Below are 19,353 nucleotides of genomic sequence, written 5' to 3'. Positions count from 1 at the left end.
ACCAACCCGGTTCCCAGGAGCAAGTCAGGCGTGGAGTACACTGGGGATAGCTTCCTTCTCTTTTTCAGTGACTGCACAAGCTCCAGACTAAAAAACCCTCCTCTGAGACCTCTGCTAATTGCATAAGCGAATACATTTGCATGTAAATACAAGTGGTTATTCGATGAAGATGTGTTTGAACTTAATCACGTAGCATGCACACGTGGTTCGCAGCCCCCCTCCCCTTTCTCACAGTCCTGTACCTGTCGCTACCATTTGGTGATCTGCCACAATTCTTTCTTTAGTGCTCCTCAGCTCTGTCCTTTCCTCAGCTTCTATCAGTATCCTTTTGAGCGCCCCTTCCCCAAGCCAGCTACTTTTCCCTGCTTGAGCAACGTCATCTGGGTTGATTCAGTCTGGAAAAACTTGTCTTACCAAGCCTTCTCTTCTACATCTCCAGCTGCATATCGTGTGGGATGTTCTGATTTTTCTTTTCAAAAGATACCCCCACCATCCAGATTTTCCTTAAGAAAGCCTCAGCCCCCTTTTGCATCTTTACTGCCTGAATTTAGCCAGGACCATCCTGTGCACACACTTGGCTTACCGCAAACCTCTTCCTTCTCACCTTGCCTAATTCATAAGTCCAGGAGACTCCTGCCCTGAGTCAGGAAGTGAACACATAACCAAAACACAAAGTTAAAAGTGACAAGGGCTTTAATTGAAGTGTTAGGGAATACTAGGAGTTTGGAGAAAGAACTAGTACTTCTAGCTGTTCAGGAGATTAAGAGGAGGAAGATCAGGGATTGCTTCCAAAGGAGATAGCCTTTGGGCTGGGCCTTGAGGATGGTTAGAGTTTGGATAAGCGGGAATGGAGGGACGTTCCTTCCATAGCAAGAGCCAGGCCTGGGGCAGAATGGGAGAGCTGAAGAGGGAGGAGGAAAAATCAGTGGGTGGTTTTAACAGGGAACAGCTCTGAACTGTCTGAAGTCCTTAAGGGTAAAGACCTATGAATGAGAACCTTTGGGGACCCAAGGTGTGTGATGCCCACTTGAGGTGAGTTCAGGGGGAGTGGAAAATGAGGCGCTCAAGGGCACCCCTAACGCATTGCCAGCCCAACAGTACCTACCTGCTCCACTCTCACCACAGCTGTATTTGTAATAGGGAAGAACAAATCTGAGTCCATATTGGATCTGTTTCTTTTACTTTAACCTGTGTATCTATTGCTTTTGCTACAAGAGTGTTGCCTATAGCCTGAGATATACAGGATAGCCCATTCTCAAGGCTCTGACCTTTAAAGGTATAACACTTTCCATTCATACAGAGATAAAAAGTTGCAGAACAGAGAATACCATTTGTCTTGTTGGAGGTTTACAGGAACATTACGACTGGACCTATATGGACAGCTGCAAGAACAAAGGATTCCGGCACCAAGAAGTTTGCAGCAACCAACCACACCCATTTTAGTATAAAAGAAGCCTGAATTCAAACTCTGGGAAGGTGGTTCTTTGGGACACCACTTCACGATCTTCTCAGTCTGAGGGCTTTCCAAATAAAGTCACTGTTCCATGCCCCAACAACTCGTCTCTCGATTTATTATCCTGTCGTGCAGTGAGCTTGGACTGGGTAACATATTTATAACCACATATGTTTGATGGCTGTCCCGAGGCCCAAAGAGGAGGGTTATATCTATTTACTATCAGTATCAAGCTCCAGGCACGTAGGGCTGTGCTGGGTGCCCCGAGGCCTTGTCGTTCTGCCTGAGGCCCCATCACAGCTGTGGCTTTGAAGAGCACCTGGCTGGCCAACAGGTGTCTTGGGAGGCAGGGACAGAGGTCCCTCTGTCTTCAACAAGAGAAAGAGTAACATGGCTTTCACCTAACTTGAGGCACAAGCACAAGCACAAGGAGAGGTTGAGAAGAACAAGTGGAGCAGGGGAAACCCGAAACAGTGCCTCTGTCTAAGGCTCTCATTTCCCCAGCACAGCATCTTCTGGATCAGCCTGTGGTTGCCCTGGTTCAGTACCCACCTCTCTTCACCCCACTGAAGGCTTGTATGACTTGATGGTTCAGTAGTGAGGCTGTGAAGGCTGATAGACCTGGGTTGGAATGTGGACTCGCTCATTCATTCATTCATTCATCTAGGACTATCTATACAATTTGTGGGGGCCCAATGAAAAATGAAAATGTGAAGCTCCTTATTAAAAAATTATGAAAAATTTCAAGACAGTAACAGCAGAGTATTAACCTGGGGGTGGGGTGGGAGGGTGGTGCCTTCAGATCACAAACCCACGAAGCCAGCCCTGAGTTCCTTCCATGTGGTGGACAAAACAGATGAGGGCCCTGATCCCATGGGTTTTACATTTAAGTGGGAGGAAACAGACAACAACCAAGCAAACATACCATAACAATAACAATAATATAATGCTTTATACGTATTCAGTCCTTTAGTAAATGAACAAGGTAATTTCAGATGTGATAAGTGCCAGGGAGGGGTCAAGTCAGGGTGCTACATCCACAGTGACTGGGGTGGGGGTGGGGTCTGGGTGGCCTGGAGGGGCTTGTGTTTGAGAGAGGCCTGAGTCACACGAGGGGCAAAAGCGACTTCCAGGTAGAGGGGCAGCAAAGGCAAAGGCCTTTGGAGCAGCCAAACTTGGGTGGGCTATTTAATCACTCTGAGCCTCACCTCATCATCTTAAAATGGGAATTATAATGATAAATTGACACGTACTGAGTGTTTGCTGTGTGCCTGGCACTGTTCTTTTTTTTTTTAAATTAATTAATTTATTTATTTATTTTTGGCTGTGTTGGGTCTTCGTTTCTGTGCGAGGGCTTTCTCTAGTTGTGGCAAGCGGGGGCCACTCTTCATCGCGGTGCGCGGGCCTCTCCCTATCGCGGCCTCTCTTGTTGCGGAGCATGGGCTCCAGACGCGCAGGCTCAGTAATTGTGGCTCACGGGCCCAGTTGCTCCGTGGCATGTGGGATCTTCCCAGACCAGGGCTCGAACCCGTGTCTCCTGCATTGGCAGGCAGATTCTCAACCACTGTGCCACCAGGGAAGCCCCTGGCACTGTTCTAAAGGCCTCCCTATTGACTCATTTGGTCCTCACAATGGATCTCAGAGAAAAGTACCACTTTTATCCCCATTTTACAGAGTTGGAAACTGAGGCACAGAAAGGGCAAGGACTTGCCGAGGTCACCGGGTGGGTAAGTGGCAGAGCCTGGACCTGGATCCCAGCTGACTGACTCCAGAGCCTGTGCACTTACCTCTCCATCAGATGCCTCTTCAGGCCTCTGTGCAGCATTATCGTTGTGAACTGCATGCATGGTGTGTTTCTGTATTTTCCCAGGGGGCACTGGGGGCCTCTCTGGCCTTGTTTTACCTTGTCACTCACGCCCCCCCCATGCCTGTGGGTGATTGGAGCCAGAGTCTGGGCTCACTGGCTTGTCAGTCACCGGGCGCCATTCTGTACACATTAATAGGCGTTGCCTGGAATGTGGCTTGGCAGTGCCAGCCCCTCAGGGAGTTGATGACCATGTTAACACCCACCTGCTGACTGTCGCTCATTCCACACTGAATGCAGCCTCCCCTGGCTCCTTGAAAAACCCCAGCGGGGCTGTACCTCCCGATCCATTTAGGACGGGTATTTGGGCTTTATGGAGCCCTACTAGCTCTTTATAGAAACCAGGCACCATTGGGGGAGGAGAGGGGAGAGAGGGAGCGCTGCTTCAGTTTTTCAAGTTATAATGATCCCAGTTACTGAAACACCGAATCGCACATTTAAATCGCTTGAAAGTAAAAATATCATTTTGTAATGCTGCTGTTAATAATGTAAACATTAAAAACGAATTAAATACTTAGCTGTATTGTGGGGCACGATTGCCTGATTTTTCTTCTTTCAGCTTCTTCAACTGGAGGAAATGATTGGCTTCAGTACCCAGATATGTTACCATTAAAAGTGGGTTCGGACTTGCACTGGAGGACCTAGTCATTTAATGCCCCTGGAAGGGTCACGCTGGAAGCAGATTGCTGCCTTTTTGTGGAGGTGAGCTTTTTTTCAAGATACGTACGTGTTGGAGGTGTGCTGGGAGATGCTGGGGTCTTAAATTTCAGCCTAATACATCCAGGCCTCTCAGCTCTGTTGAGATATCTTGTCATCTGCCCCAGGGACCTGCCTCCCCGCCTTCACTCTGCTCTCTACTCAATGCCACCTCAGAGAGGCTTTCCCTGGTCCCTGTTCAAAGTAGCAGCCCTATCAGTTTTGGTCCCCTTTTCCCTCCAAGCACTAGTCACTATCTGACAACAGGCCCTGGCAAACAGTCATCTCTCACCAAAGGAATCTGAAGAGAAAGGACGTTAGAATAAACGGAGGTCTCCCAGCCTACCTGTCCCCACCCCTTCTTTTTTTTTTTTTTAATCTTTATTGGAGTATAACTGCTTTACAATGGTGTGTTAGTTTCTGCTTTATAACAAAGTGAATCAGTGATACATATACATACATCCCCACATCTCCTCCCTCTTGCGTCTCCCTCCCACCCTCCCTATCCCACCCCTCTAGGTGGTCACAAAGCACTAAGCTGATCTCCCTGTGCTATGCGGCTGCTTCCCACTAGCTATCTATTTTACATTTGGTAGTGTATATAAGTCCATGCCACTCTTTCACTTCGTCCCAGCTTACCCTTCCCCCTCCCCGTGTCCTCAAGTCCATTCTCTATGTCTGCGTCTTTTTAAAGAAATTGATTAATTAATTAATTAAATTATGGCCGTGTTGGTTCTTTGTTGCTGCTCACAGGCTTTCTCTAGTTGCAGCGAGCGGGGTATACTCTTCGTTGTGGTGCGAGGGCTTCTCATTGCAGTGGCTTCTCTTGTTGCGGAGCACGGGCTCTAGGCATGCAGGCTTCAGTAGTTGTGGCTCGCGGGCTCTAGAGCACAGGCTCAGTAGTTGTGGCACACGGGCTTAGCTGCTCCGCGGCATGTGGGATCTTCCCGGACCAGGGCTCGAACCCGTGTCCCCCGCATTAGCAGGCGGATTCTTAACCACTGCGCCACCAGGGAAGTCCCTATGTCTGTGTCTTTATTCCTGTCCTGCCACTAGGTTCTTCAGAACCATTTTTTTTTAGATTCCATATATATGCGTTAGCATACGGTATTTGTTTTTCTCTTTCTGACTTACTTCACTCTGTATGACAGACTCTAGGTCCATCCACCTCACTACAAATAACTCAATTTCGTTTCTTTTTATGGCTGAGTAATATTCCATTGTATATATGTGCCACATCTTCTTTATCTATTCATCTGTCGATGGACACTTAGGTTGCTTCCATGTCTTAGCCATTGTAAATAGAGCTGCAATGAACATTCCCACCCCCTCTTTAGAGGTCTGAGGGAGAAAGGTGAAGGGCAAATCGGGGGTGGGTAGATTTCTGGATTTTGTTCTAGGATGAGCTCTCAAACTTCCTGTCCCATCTCAGGGCAGCTTAGTGACAAAAGGGAGGGGTTCTGAGCAACGCCTAATGGAAAGGAGCCAACCTGGGTGCAAGTCAGCCTGTCTGGCCGGCGCCTGACTTGGTGTCATCCCAGAGCTGCTTTCCTCCCTCCCTCCCTCCCCTCTGATTCTTGGCACTCACATTTTCATTTTTGTTCTTTCCCTCATCTTCTGTTTTATGTTTTGGCCACAGGGGATGCAGATTTAAATCAAAAGTCCAAAGTTTAGATCATTCTGAAGAGCTGCTGAGAGTGGTCTTGCCTTGCCATGTGTTTTATTAGACTGCTTCCTTCCCTTTCCAGCATGGTCTAAAAGGCTCCGTGCAGCCGGGAAGAGTGATGGGGCTGCCAGGGTGCTGCCCAGAGGCCCAGGCCTTCCTGATGACATTGCATTACGGAAGAGCTGTAATAACACGCTGCTTTTGAGCTTCCTCTTCAATCACACAGGGGACTCCAGAGGGACAGAGGTGGGGCTGGCTGACTGTCTCCCAGGCTGCCCTTGTCCCTGCACCCCAGCCGGTGGGGGGGGGGGGTCAGGAGCAGCTGCTCCTCCCCATCATCTGTCTTGAGGACCGAGTCAGAGGTCCCGTGGAACAGATGAGGAAACTGAGTTTGGGGAGAGGCTAAGCCAATCTGCCAGCACTCTGGGCACACTCATTGTGTGAGGACACGGCCTGGGGGAGGATCTGGGTCAGAACCCGCAGTTCTGGCGCTGCCAGTCTCCTGCTAACCCCACATGCCCCCCACTTGCTCTTTATGTCTCTGTTTCTCCCCCCATAAGTCAGGTATCAATTTGACGTGAGGTTCATGGAGAAAGAGGTTACAGTAGAGACAGACTAGGTTCTCATCAAACCCCTTTCCTCATCCTGTGCACACAATTAAAGTAATCTCAGCCCCCCCCACTCCATCTGGGTAGGGCCACAGGATGGGATGTGAGGGCTGCCTTCTCCATGCTGTCTAAATTTCAGGACTGTGGTTGAAGATGGTGGTGTCACAGGATGGAAGGATCCTGGATCCCTGGATGACTGTGTGGAGCAGAGGCTCTCTGCCAACCCAAGTGGACTGAAATGTGAAGCCACTGATATTTGGAGATTGTCTGCAAATAGTTATCCTCCTCTGACTACTACCTGTGTGAGAGCTAGCAGTAGAGGCAGAAGGTTCAGAAGCCCTTTCTAACTCTCACATTCTGGGGTTTCTCCATTTCCATCTTAATCTCCCTTGGTGCCCCGTACATCATCCTTCTGTGGTCAACACAGGCCACTCGCTGTGCCCTGAGCAGAATGCTTGATTCCCCGTTCCTGTGGTTGTTGATCCTTTTCCTGGAACACCCGCCCTTCTTGATCACCTTTCAGACCTGTCTCCCTTTCAAGGCTCAGCTTCACCTCTGTGATCACCCCATGTGGCAGGGAGTCCTCACTGCCTCTGCTCTCCTGCGTAGCACTCTGCACTGCTAAGCAAACGGCCGCCATCCCCTGTTGAAGCACCTGTGATATTTTCACATGAGGGTCTTTACTCTCTCATTAAGTCATAAGGTTCTTAAGGATAACATCACAATCCTCACACTTCCTGGTTTCCTATAAGGCCCTGGCACTGTGAGGCATGTACCAGGCACTCGGAAAATATCTGTTGGGTGGATGAATGGAGGGAAGGAAGGACAGATGAATGAAATCGTGAACAAATGAATGAGATACTTGGCCAGATTTCCAAGGGTCTCCACCATCTGGGCTCACTCCATCTTTCTGCTCACTTCTACTCCCAGCCACAAAACCCCCACTCTGACTGGGCTGGTCTGTCAACAGACTCACGAGCCTGCTGGATTTTTCCCTCCTTCCACTCCCCACCCCTCACCAATGCCCCAGCCCCTTCCCACTCTTGTCACCTTTCATGGCCCAGATGAAGTCTCACCTCCTCCAAGTTTCCGTGATGACTCAGCTCTCCGCAAACCTGTTCAACTTTATTACAGGATTGATCATCTGTACCATGTGGATTAATCCGCTGTATCACTGGGTATGTACTGTGTGGTTTGTGGTCAGTTCATTTGTGTTTTTCTTGCCTCCTCAAATAGAATCTAAGCTCCCAGGAGCTGGATCATCCATAGCACTTAGCAAAGAGATCAGCAGAGAACAGCTGAGCAGGACAAGGATGGGCTTGCCGATTGCTGGATACCTGGGGCTCCCTCACCCTTTTGCCATTTCTCAGTAAACTCAGATTGGAGAACAGACACATACACACCCATCACCTTCTCTTCTCTCTGAATCTTCCTGTTCTTCTCCCTCTACCCAGATTTGCAATACTTGGGTGGACCCATTCAGCCAAGTTGCTGAATCTGCAAAGCCTCGCACAAGCTTCCAGACCAGTTGCCCCTCTGAGTCCAGGAGTCTAGGAAGAACAGTCTAAAACGGTAGCCAACTTTGTCCCTTGCAACAAACTGCACTATTTTTGGTGACATCTTCAGGAGGAGGAGAGAATCATTTGGGCTGAGCCTCGGAAGATTTGCAGAGGAGGAAGAAGGCCGCCCGTGAAGGGCACCGTGGGGTAAAGGGGTAGCGGGTCATCACATCGGCAGGAAGAAGGAGCCAGCCACGGAGAGCAGTTGCAGCATGGTTAGCCACATGGGTGGCCAGTCCTAAAAGCCTTAGATTCCAGCTGACATTCCCCTCAGCCTCAGGCAGCTCCCACAGTACAAAAGGCAGAGAATGGGGACAGAAATCAGAAGCTCAGCCAGGGAGCTTTGGACTTGGTTGATGTGGTACCAGGTTCTCAAGCAAGGAAGTGGCCCAGAAAAAGCAGTATATCGGGCTCCCTTTCGTCATTAGCAAATATTTTGTTTTCGGCTGACTTCCTTTTGCCACTCAGTGTGCTTTGACTCAATTCTCCACCATGGACACAGGGCATGCAAATCAGTCACATCTTTACCTCGGCCAAACATGAGTAGGCAAGTTACCTTGCTTGGAAATCCATATAATGTAAACTAAAATTAAACCAAGTGTTTTTATTGTCAGGCACTCTTTCCTTCTATTGGTGTGGATTTTTTTTTTTTTTTTTGGTGCCGATTTTTGAAAGTTGATGGTAATTAGCTATGAGAATATAAAAATGGTTTCATTTTGCACTGTATAAGGTTCACGTGAAAGGACCACTTACTTCTCGGGTCTGGTGCTTGCCTTGTGATACACGCAGATATTTTATTAGCCACCATTTCTCACCCAGGTTCCCTGAAGGATTGCAGGAGATCAGTGAAGTGTTCTTGCTGTGTATACTTTAATCACCCATAACTTGGAATTACCATACAGTATGATGATCAGAATCAACAAACAGAAAGGGTAATAATGCACACCAAATAATCACTGGTAACCTCAGCAATTTTATTAACAAATTTATTTCCCTAATTGGGTAATGTATCTCAGTGCTTGACTCGAGGGCATTATAATAGGTTTCCACACTGCAGAAGAAGGAATTAATTAGAACCGTTTGCTCTCAGTTCCGTATTTACACTTGTCTACCCGTCTCGTAAACATTGCCTGGTTTCCTGGGTCCCCCAGGCTCCTCTCTTCTGACTCCTCCACCCCACCCTCTAAATAAATAAATAGAAAGCGGAGAGTAGAAGTTCACATCTTCCTTATGCGCAGTTCACCCCCACCGGAAGTTGCATTTCATGGTCAGAATCTGACAAAGTCATCACTTCCCATAGGACCCGCCTCTCCACGGGCCAAAATGGGGAAGCTGGGGTCTTGGTTTGCCAGTACTGTGTCTGGGATTGTCCTTGTCCATTCAGAACCTGGGGACAAAGCTGGTGAGATGGGCAGATCTGTCCCAGGTCACCCAGCCCCACCAACAGTGCCTCTGAGGAAGGTAAGAGACATTCGGTAGCTCTGTCTGCCCTGGGAGCCGCAGCCCATGTGAGCAGAAAAACGATAACCAGGGGACTCATTCTTCCAGACTTCCTCAAGTAAGGTTTTTTTGTTTTGTTTTGTTTTTTTGCCTTACAGCTTGTGAGACTGCAGCATGACAACAAGAAAGCATCTTTAAATGCAAATACTCCAGAATCTCACTGTAATGCTGGCCTCTAACTCCTCTGCACCCCACCCTTTACTCCAGAAAGGCACCATTTCATCCTGCTGTGCAGCTTACGATGACTGGCATGAGTGCAAGATGCCAGGGTACGTGAATCACCTCCAGAGCTGGTTTCCTTAGCAGCTGTTAGTATAGCCTGCCATGTATAGAGATGGCTTTTGAATGTAGATATAATTATTACAGACACATCTCAGGGGCGTGTAGACTACCCTAGCTACCAACAGGCCCCTTTGGAGAGCTATCCTCCAGAAAAATCTGGATGGGCCCAACAAGTCTCATTCTCCTTCTTGAATATCCTGCAAGATCTGGATGAGGTTTTCCAGACCAAAGATATAGCCTGAATCTGGTCCATCGTACGTGGTGTGTTCATTCCAGGAGCCTTTGTAGGTTGTGTGAGCAAAGTCGATCATCCGGATGTCAACTTTGACGACATTGCTGCCGTGGGGCGTCTGCAGAGTCTCCTGCCCATCATATATGATGAGGAGAGAGCTGGAGTAGAACCGGTATGAACTCTGGCTCCTAATGACTGAGAGGAGGGCCCGGAGCTGGCGCTGGATGGGCTCTAGCAGCTCCGTCCGGAACCGGGTCCCATCGTGCAGGAACTGATAAAGCGCTTGTCTGAAGCCCTCCACTGAGAGTTTTCTTCCATAGTACTTGTCTTTGAAGAGAAAGTGCTTCTTATCGGTTTGATAAACCTTGCATTAAAAAGAAGATAGAAAATGTGAAGAATTGCAAACAACAAAAAAAATCACATCTGCTACGGTGGCAGCATCACAAGCTACCTAATATATAAACAGATTTCTAGAGATGCAGGGCAAGAATGGCTGCAATGACTGGCAAGATGATCTTTCATCAAGCACCAGTGTAACTTTTACATTTTAAAATGCTTTCTGTGCAAGCCTTTAATAGGAATCCAAGGTCTAAAGATCCTTCATCCTATGAAGGTGACCCTCCGCCCACCAGGAAAAGGTTTGGATCTCCTTTCTTGTGAATTTCCAATGTCAACCTCCAAACCATGATTTAAACCCTGGCTTCTGGCCCTCTTTAAATATTAGCAAACCCAAGCGAGAAAGCTTTAGTGGGAATCTGAAATCACAGCCAATGGCCTTAGATTAAAATTTCCCCCAACAAAGTTTATGAAGTCCTTTCTCTGCAGATTCTAAGAAAACCGTTATGGCTCTGGGGGTAGAGTGGGGTGAATTGTTTGGAGATGAAAAGACAGGCTAGATCAGGTGTGGATGGAGTTTTCAGGCAGCCAGTGAGGTTGAGGGGAGCCTGGATGGAGCAGGGAAGGTTCACAGCAGCTCTGTGGGGCTGGCGCCTCCTCTCCTTAGCATCAGCTCTTCTCCCCTCCCCTGTCATGTCTTGGCCACCGGAAGGGAGCAGATGGAGGAGAGATGCTGATGGGGGAGACAGTGGCAGCCGCTCCCATTTCATTCAGATGGCAGAGGCAGGCAGAGGCTGAACGGAGGTCAGTGGCTGGCATGGCCAGAGGGTGAGTTGGCACACCTCTGCCTGGCACACCTGGGAAGGGCTGCCCGTACCTGACCAAGACAGTTTCTCAGGTCTTCCCTGCCTTCAGATTACATGATATGTTTACAGAAAACAGGAATTGAAAAAAAAAAAAAATCAGAAAGATACCATAGACTTGGTGTTGCCTTTGGAGGGCTGGAGATCAGCTGCTACAATTAGCCGTCCTAAGCCCACGTCAGGCATCTCTTTCTAAATAAATCAGATCAATTTCAGAAGGTTTGAGGTCCAGAGAGAGATTCCATGTACTCCACAAATTGTCACACTCCATTCTCTTGAGGACTGCATTCCAAGCCTTCCTAGGGACATCTGTGCCACACATTTATAGACTCAACTTCCAGCTTCAAGGGGTGGCAGTTTCAATTAAGGAAAGCGATAACGATTACCGTCAGATCCGTGCCTGGTTTTGCTTTGAGTAGATAGACTCTAAGAGTGAACCACTGGAGAAAGTTTATTTCCTCCTGTTCTCCTGCAGCCCTGGCTATAAACCACATCAGAACAGCAAAAATGAAGTGTGGAGTCGGGGCAATAAAAAATTAACCATTCCTTTACTGGGCTTTGCAGGTTACGACCTTCCCACTTTGTTAACAAGAAGAGGTAGCAAGCAGAAGCAGAAAAGGCAGAGAAAGAACAGGGAATGGCTAATAAGGATTCAAAGAGCAGATTGCCTGCCAGCATCTGAGAAGGAGAGGGTTCAGCTTCATGGTTCAAGAGAACGAGAAACCATCGGAGCACACAGAGAAGCTTTCTCTCAGTTTTCTCCCAGACCTGCTCACACACTGTCATCAAAGGTCTGCTCTCAACATGGGCAGGACCAACGTGGTCACGTGGAAAGTTCCAACTGCCAGAGACCCTGAGATGAGTTTAAAAATGGTGGTTTCTTAAATTTTATTGATATACAGTTGATTTACAATGTTGTGTTAATTTCTTCTGTACAGCAAAGGGATTCAGTTATATATATTCTTTTCCATTATCGTTTATCACAGGATATTGAATATAGTTCCCTGTGCTATACAGCAGGACCTTGTTGTTTATCCATCCTATGTATAATAGTTTGCATCTGCTCATCCCAAACTCCCAATATATCCCTCCCCCCACCCCCTCCCCCTTGGCAACCACAGTGTGTTCTCTATGTGAGTCTGTTTCTGTTTCATAGAAGTTCATTTGTGTCATATTTTAGATTCCACATATAAGTGATATCATATGGTATTTGTCTTTCTCTGTCTGACTTACTTCACTTAGTATGATAATCTCTAGGTCCATCTGTGTTGCTGCAAATGGCATTATTTCACTCATTATGGCTGCGTAGTATTCCACTGTATATATATATACCACATCTTCTTTATCCACTCATCTGTCGATGGACATTTAGGTTCTTTCCATGTCTTGGCTATTGTAAATAGTGCTGCTCTGCACATAGGGGTGCATGTATCTTTTTGAATTACAGTTTTGTCCGGATATATGCCCAGGAGTGGGATTGCTGGATCATATAGCAATTCTTTTTTTTTCTTTCATATGGCAATTCTATTTTCAGTTTTTTGAGGAACCTCCATACTGTTTTCCAGAGTGGCTGCACCAATTTACATTCCCCCAAAGTGGTGGGGTTTTGATATCACTATCTTGAAAGGCGCTCTTTAAAAAACCCAGTGTGTCCTAGACCAGGATATGCGTTTTCTTGGTGAAAGAGGTGCTTGGCCGCCGTCTCTGTTGCTCCCACAAAGTGAAGGGTCCTGCAGGGGGCAGCAGCATCTGGATGGGAGACGTCCTTGTCCCTAGCGGACATGCCAGGATGCCCAGCCCCGCAGATGTCCCCCACCTACCTGCATGCCACAGATGCGCGCGCCCAGGCAGGCCGAGGTGCTCCGTGCACACTTCCTCATGTGGCGGGCCTTCTTCTCCTCCGACGCATCGTCCCCGTGCTGCCGGGTCCCCATCTTCAGGTCTAAGATGCAGGGATGCTTGTACTGTGACACGACGTTTTCCAGCAGCAGGAACCCTGGTCATGCTACTTTAAGGAAGGCTTCTGAGGACATAAAGGCCACTGCCCCACAGGAGGCGGTTAGCAGGCCTCTGAAGCTGGCTGGAGATTCCCTCCTCTGAGCCCCATCCCTTCACTCCCATTTCTTTCATTACAGACCAGCCTGTCAGTTGCTATGAAGATTTCAAGGTATTAACTTTGCAGGCTGCTTTCATAAGTCCATTCATTTAGGGGGAGTTGATGAGGATGTGAGCTTCTTTTTCTTTTCCGTTTTGCTCTGAGGTTGTAATTTAAATGCAGGAGTGAAATCCCTGGCAGGCCATGCCCAATTTACATTTTATGGCAGAAAAATCATAATGCTAAAACCTCGAGTCACTGAATGGGCCAATACCTTTTGGGAGAAGTGGGTTGATGTTAGCTTCGGAGATAAGTTGCAGGAATATTAATTTCAGCGGAGTAATTATCCTGCAAAAGCTTCTTACGGATGAGGGTTGCAGATGTGGCTTAGTAAATACAGAGAAACCAGCCACCGGTTTGCGTTTGCAGGAAGGAGCCAGAGGTGACAAAAGAGGGGCATTTCAAGCCTGAATTTGCTCTCTGAATTTGTGGGAGGTGTAAAAGGGAGGTTGGGTGCAGGGACCCTCCCACCCTTTGAACCCGCACCCATACCCCCACCCAGCGTGGCAGTCATCTTTCCTATCTGCCCACAGAGACCCCAGCCCTGCCCATCCCCACTGCCCAGGTGGCAGAGACACAGCCAGTGGCCCAAACAGGGGCACTCTGTTCAGCTTTTCCCCCAGTCCTCCTTCCCCAGCCTCTGGTTTTTCTTTTGGAGAGATCTGCTTTCTCCTAGGTCCCAGGTTGGAGGGCTTGTGCCTCCCACTCTCCCTCACATCAGGCTCTCTCTCCCTACCCACACCTCCCTTGGCCCTGCCCCCAAACGTCTGTCTATCACCCCCTTCACCACCCCGAGCCCCTGACAGCACCGTGCACAGTGGCGGCTGGGCGGGCGGGCGGGTCATGGGCAAGGATACGGTGCCTCTTGTTCTCAGGGTACTCAGTGCACAGGCGGCTCAGGTGGGCCTGGTGGCAGTGCAGGCCCCACGGGTTAAAGCTTCTCCTCTCTGTCTGGTTCCCTTTCACATCCTCCACCAGGGAGGGGACGTGGGCCTTGAGGTGGAGCTCGGACCTCAGGAGCGCTGTGGCTGGGCTGCGGGCGAGGGGAGCACACGACAGTCAGGGCCCCTGTGACTGGCTGGGCTCTCCTGGCTGGACCCTGATGTGGACTCTCCCTGGCTACTCTCAGGATGCCTGCAGGACCTCAGAGTGCCCTGCCGGCCCTGCTCAGGCCCTGGGGCACCAGATCAGGCCACGCTGCAGGCCTCGCAGGGGTCTCTCTAAAGTCCGGAATAACTCACTGGAGCATGTCACCTCCTCAGGGGGCTGAGGCGGTTTAAATTCACTTGTAAATGACCTGGGTCATTACCTCCCTAAGGAGGCAACACAGTATAGAGGTGGCGACCCTGCCTGGAATCAGAAGGCTGGGGGTTAGGCTGTTACTGTGGCTTCAGATGCCATGGGGGGAAGAATCATAGGTCCTTGGTCCACCCTCTCCTGCCCTCTGCGTCTTGGCTTCCCCGTCTGTAACATGGAGATAATATGCACCGCTTCCTGACGCCAAGCCAGGAGGCTTAATAAGATCCTTGGGGAAGGGAGGTACTTTCATTGTATTAGCTCCCTTTTGTTTCCCATAAGTGTTTAAAAAATCCCCAGGGATCCTTTTCATCTGAGAAAGGTCAGCTAATCTGAGAACTCTCCAAGGACCTTGGGCGTCCTGAGCCGCCTGAGTCTCCAGGGTCCCACGGAGCCCTGCAATTGACCTCTCTCCTCGTCCCGTCTCGACCGCTAAGGAAGATGATTTAAGAGAGGCATTAGCCACACTTTTCCTTTATGTCAACTATTCTGGGGTTTCTGCTCTGCACCTTTTCCCCCTCCAGAGACACCTCATGGTCTCAGTGAAACAGGTATTTAATGAAACAAATATACACCGAATGTCTGCTCTGTATAGGACTCGGCGTGTGCATCCACTTCCGAGATGAAATGCATTGAAATCCTCCCTCTAGAAGTGGCACCAAAGAAAATGCATTCCTTCTTTTTTTTTTTTGGTCACGTGGCTTATTCTAGACAGAGCCTTCATCTGAATTTCTCCTTTTCTTGGTTCTGGCCCTAATGGGGAGCCATCGGTCTGGGCACGGGTGGGAGCGGTGCTGGTCCCTGCTAGGGACGTGCTGCCGGGTTCTGTCATCCTGCCAAGTGGCCCTCACCTCTCCTTGAGTGAGTGTGCCCGCTGGGTGTGCTGCCACTGGGGGAGGGGGAGGGCACCGCCGCCGCTGGTGGTCTGCTGGAGTGTCTGCCATATGGCCACGGCCGCCGACTGCGTGGAGACCTTGAAGGGCCCCCGGCTCTCCTTCAGTGGGTTGGCAACCAGGCTGAGATGGCCTCGGCTGTCTTTCTGGAGGTGCACGGTGATGGTGCCTGCAGAAGGGGAGGGGTGGAGAAAGCAGATGACATTTACGGAGTGGAGGCAGTGTGATGTCCATTTGAACTATAGTTTAGTGGCAGTGGTCAACCGCCCCCCTTCCCCAACTCATCTCTTAAGGAAGAGCTATGGGGACTGGCCTGAACCCGATCCTGTTCCAGAATGAGCCCAGAGCTGCGGAGCCTGCAGAAAATGGCCTCGTACGGATGTTGGCACAGCTTCTGCTTCGTCACCTCTCCCTGCCCCTTCATGCTTGAAACAAAGCAGCTGCGTACATTTCGTCCTCACATCCCCACTCCTCTGTGCGCGAGCACACCACCCAGGCACCCCGCAGCACCCCACCCGGGCCCAACCTGGGGGCATCTGAGCTGGTCCTCTGCAAAGAGGGCCCCTGCCTCTGAGTGGCAGTGAGGGAAGTCGGGGGCTCCTCTCATTACTGCCCCTTATCCTCTGCCTCCTTCGACACCCTGGCTCTCCCCTCTGTTAACCTGTATCTGAGCAGCTTCTTCCAGGAAGCCTTCCTCTAACAGCCTCCTGGTGCTCGGGTTGCCCCTTCATTCATCCTCCCCCCATCCCTGGCTTTCACACTGACGTTCGCCATTGCCTTTGGTTAGACGCACATTACGTGAAGATTATGGACAGAATGTGGTTCTTTGATAGAAAAGAGAAGGCGTGTGAGATTTCTCCAATGGTACCTCCTAACCACCGGTGTTTGTAATCCAGGCATGACATCCTACTCCAGTCGCTGGCTGTGATAGCGAAGGATGTGAGGACACCCACTGAGCCCATGTGCTAGCTGAGCTTCTCCTTTAGAACATCGACCAGGTCAGGTCATTGGCTCTGGCCTGTACGTTAATGGCTCTGTGGTGTTCTTTGGACTTCTCGCTCTGGTGGCAGGGTCCAGCCCTCCCTCTGTGGGTGCCCAGCCTCGCCAGAGTTCTGGTGAAGGTGGAAGATACTCATGGTCGTGGCCCAGGAGACGGCCACACAAATGTTTTTGAGAGAACCGGATCTCTACAGAGTCCTTTGTTCCCTGTTCTTCCTGCAGCTGATGCCGTGAGGACCCTCTCTTTGCTCCTTCTCCTACCAACCCATTCTCCATCCATCTTGTGCCTGGGGGCTGACTCTGGCATGCACCAATGGCTCCTTTGCCTGACAGTTGGGCCAGTGAGGGACGCTGGCTGGAGATGGGGGGAGGGGAGGAGAAAGGTTGGGGCTTTATCCCACTTGTTCCCTCCCTGCTGCGGCGTGGCTCTGCCGTGGCTGTGTTTCTCTGCAGCCTCCCTCTTGCTCAGCTCCGCCGTGCCCTCACCTCGGCCCTTCAGGCCTGCGGGTGGTTACAGACTTCCAGTCTTGCTGCCCCCTGGTTGCCTCACCATCCCCAGTTATTTCCTTTTTTTTTTTTTGGCAGCGCTGCATGGCATGTGGGATCTTAGTTCCCCAACCAGGGACCGAACCTGTGCCCCCTGAAGTGGAAGCATGGAATCCTAATTCCTGGACCGCCAGGGAAGTCTCCGCAGTTGTTTCCTTAATCCTGTGGCAATTCTGTGAATAGTCCCTTGAAAAATTCTCTTTATTTAACTCCCTTGGCATGTACTGCTCATTTTCCTCTGGGACCCTGACAGATGGGAGGGTTGTCTGTGGTCACATCCTCCCAGGTGTTGCTTTCCTCCCCTGGCCACTTGGTCACCTTCTCAGCGTTAAAGTGGTCATTTCTGCTGAACCAGCAGCCAAGGCAGCTGATTTCCCCTCGTGCGGCCCTGCCCGGCCCTCCTGGGCTGCTCAGAGCAGACACTCATTTTCAGGGCTGCTCTATAATTCAGCGCGTCATGCTCCAGGCCCATCTGTGCCTAGCTCAGTGGTCTCCCTGGGCCAGGCCTGTCATCTCAGGTTCCCAGTGCCCTAATTCTGCAGCCTGAGCGTGACCTTTGGTTCCCTCCAGTTCCTTAAAAAAACTCTGCTTTTCCTTAGCTCATCCCAGGCCCCAGCGTCCCGTGAAGTAATCATGATAGTAACCATAACAGCACACTTGAACCTGGCATTCTGTAGTTCACCTGGACAGTAGCCTGCATCCCTAGACCGAGCCCACCAGGGCTGTCCTGCTCATGAGAGCAGGGGGCTGATGGCAGGTCAGGGACACAAGTACAGTAGTAATAACCACTCCCTGGTCTTTCATATCTACTGTGTGCCAGCATTATGTGCATTTTGTTGATCACTAAGCCTGCAAGGCACTTGACTGTGGTCACTGAGGCTCAGAGAGATTGATAACTCACCCAAGGTCACACAGTTGGTAAGGGATGAAGGCCACGCCAGCCGTGAATATGGGAGACAGAACAGGCTGTCACACTGAGCCTGGGACTTAATCGGGAGGCTCCTGTGTCATCACACTATGTTTACCCGTGTGTGGATGAGGCACACTCCTGCTGTGTCCCCAGTCACATTTGTTCCGGTCATTCTGTTCCACAGGAACGAACGGAGAGGCTACGATGCCACCACCTCGTGAGAGGGCCGTCAGTGCCGAGGGCCGGAAGCGCCAAGAAGCCCAAGGATACAGTGTTACATTTCCAGCCTTGACTTCTTGGCGGGAGGGTCGCTGTGCTTGTTCCGGGGAGGAGGACTGACCTGGGAACCACCCCCAGGCCCCAGAGCCTACCCTCCAGGTGTGAGAAGAGGGGGAGCTGGCTGGCCTCTGTGCTTCTCCTTGGGGGGCTTGGAGCCTCCTGGCTCCTGGGGAGGCAGGAAGGGGTGCTGGCCAAAGGCAAGGCCCTTTTGGATCTCGTTAAGTTCAAGTTACCATCCGGCAACTGCCTGGCCTTTCCCACTTGTGAGGCGAAGGTGACAGGCCTGCCAGAAACCACGGTCCTGGGGAGCCCTGGGCCCAGGAGGCCTCCCTGGAGGGACAAGAATGTGACCTTCACCTGCTTCTCCAGGTTCCAGCTCTTGTCTCACCTCATCCGTGCTGAGTGTCTACATAGATGGAGGCAAGCAGAGGTGCAAATAACCCCAAACCAATAAGATCCGAAAGTCTTTTCTATTTCTCATATTGTCAGAGCTACCCAGCCAGACTCCATGTCTCTGCCTTCCCACTCTGTCTCCCTGCTTGCCTCTCCCTGGCTCTGTGTCTCCGTAGGTCTGTCTTCCTCCCTCTCTCACACATTCTTGGCTCAGCCCAGCCCTTCCCTCTGAAACCTGGGACCATAGCACGTAGCGGCCTTGCAAACAATCTCAGGTTGCCTGCCCTTGACAAGAGCAGCAAGTCAGTTGAATCCAGACTCCTTGGGGCTTGGATTGTTCTTTTAGTCAAGAGCCTTGTTGGCTCCAGCCTGGCCTCCAGCTTGCCTTGGGTGTCCATGGGGACTTGGCCGCCCACGGGCTCCCAACACTCTGCTACCCCTGCCTGGCCAGGAGAGTGGGGGACCCCGGCCCTGTCTGCCTGCTCACCAGCCCCCCAAGCACCTCCATTGTGACCATGTCAGCTGGGCAGACATGAGTGCTCACTGCCTTGGCTGACGTGCCCAGAGCATCTCAGCAATTTCGATTTGGCCGAGCAGCTTCCGTGAATATTCTGTCATGTATTTATTTTTAAGCTCATGAGAACATTTATTTGCTGCTGTCTGTAATATGAATCTGGCTCATCCACTACCAACTTGACCTAGGAGTACGTCCTCACTCACCCAAAGCCGATGGGCAGACTGGGAGGCAGAGGGACACAGCCTCAAGACGCTGTCATGCCCAAGGAACCCAGCAAAGGGTCCAGGCTGAGCTCCTGGCACAGGG

General features: G+C 50.4%; 1 protein-coding gene across 1 annotated transcript in view; it reads right to left on the bottom strand.

The window, feature by feature from the left end:
- Positions 1 to 8,799: 8,799 nt before the first annotated feature.
- The window catches only part of IP6K3 (inositol hexakisphosphate kinase 3), a 23,228-nt gene continuing 12,674 nt past the window's right edge, over positions 8,800 to 19,353 (bottom strand). Inside the window, exons 3-6 of the mRNA XM_059938912.1 lie at positions 15,362 to 15,572; positions 14,072 to 14,247; positions 12,880 to 13,055; positions 8,800 to 10,224 (exon numbers count right to left, since the gene is read on the bottom strand). Of these exons, the coding sequence (XP_059794895.1) occupies positions 9,805 to 10,224; positions 12,880 to 13,055; positions 14,072 to 14,247; positions 15,362 to 15,572 (983 nt within the window). The 3' untranslated portion in view covers positions 8,800 to 9,804. The remainder of the gene's footprint in view (positions 10,225 to 12,879; positions 13,056 to 14,071; positions 14,248 to 15,361; positions 15,573 to 19,353) is intronic.

This window comes from Balaenoptera ricei, chromosome 11, assembly GCF_028023285.1.
Source record: "Balaenoptera ricei isolate mBalRic1 chromosome 11, mBalRic1.hap2, whole genome shotgun sequence".
NCBI classification, from domain to species: Eukaryota; Metazoa; Chordata; class Mammalia; order Artiodactyla; family Balaenopteridae; genus Balaenoptera; species Balaenoptera ricei.
The sequence above is the reverse complement of the archived record's forward strand: the minus strand, read 5'-3'. Positions and strand labels throughout refer to the sequence as shown.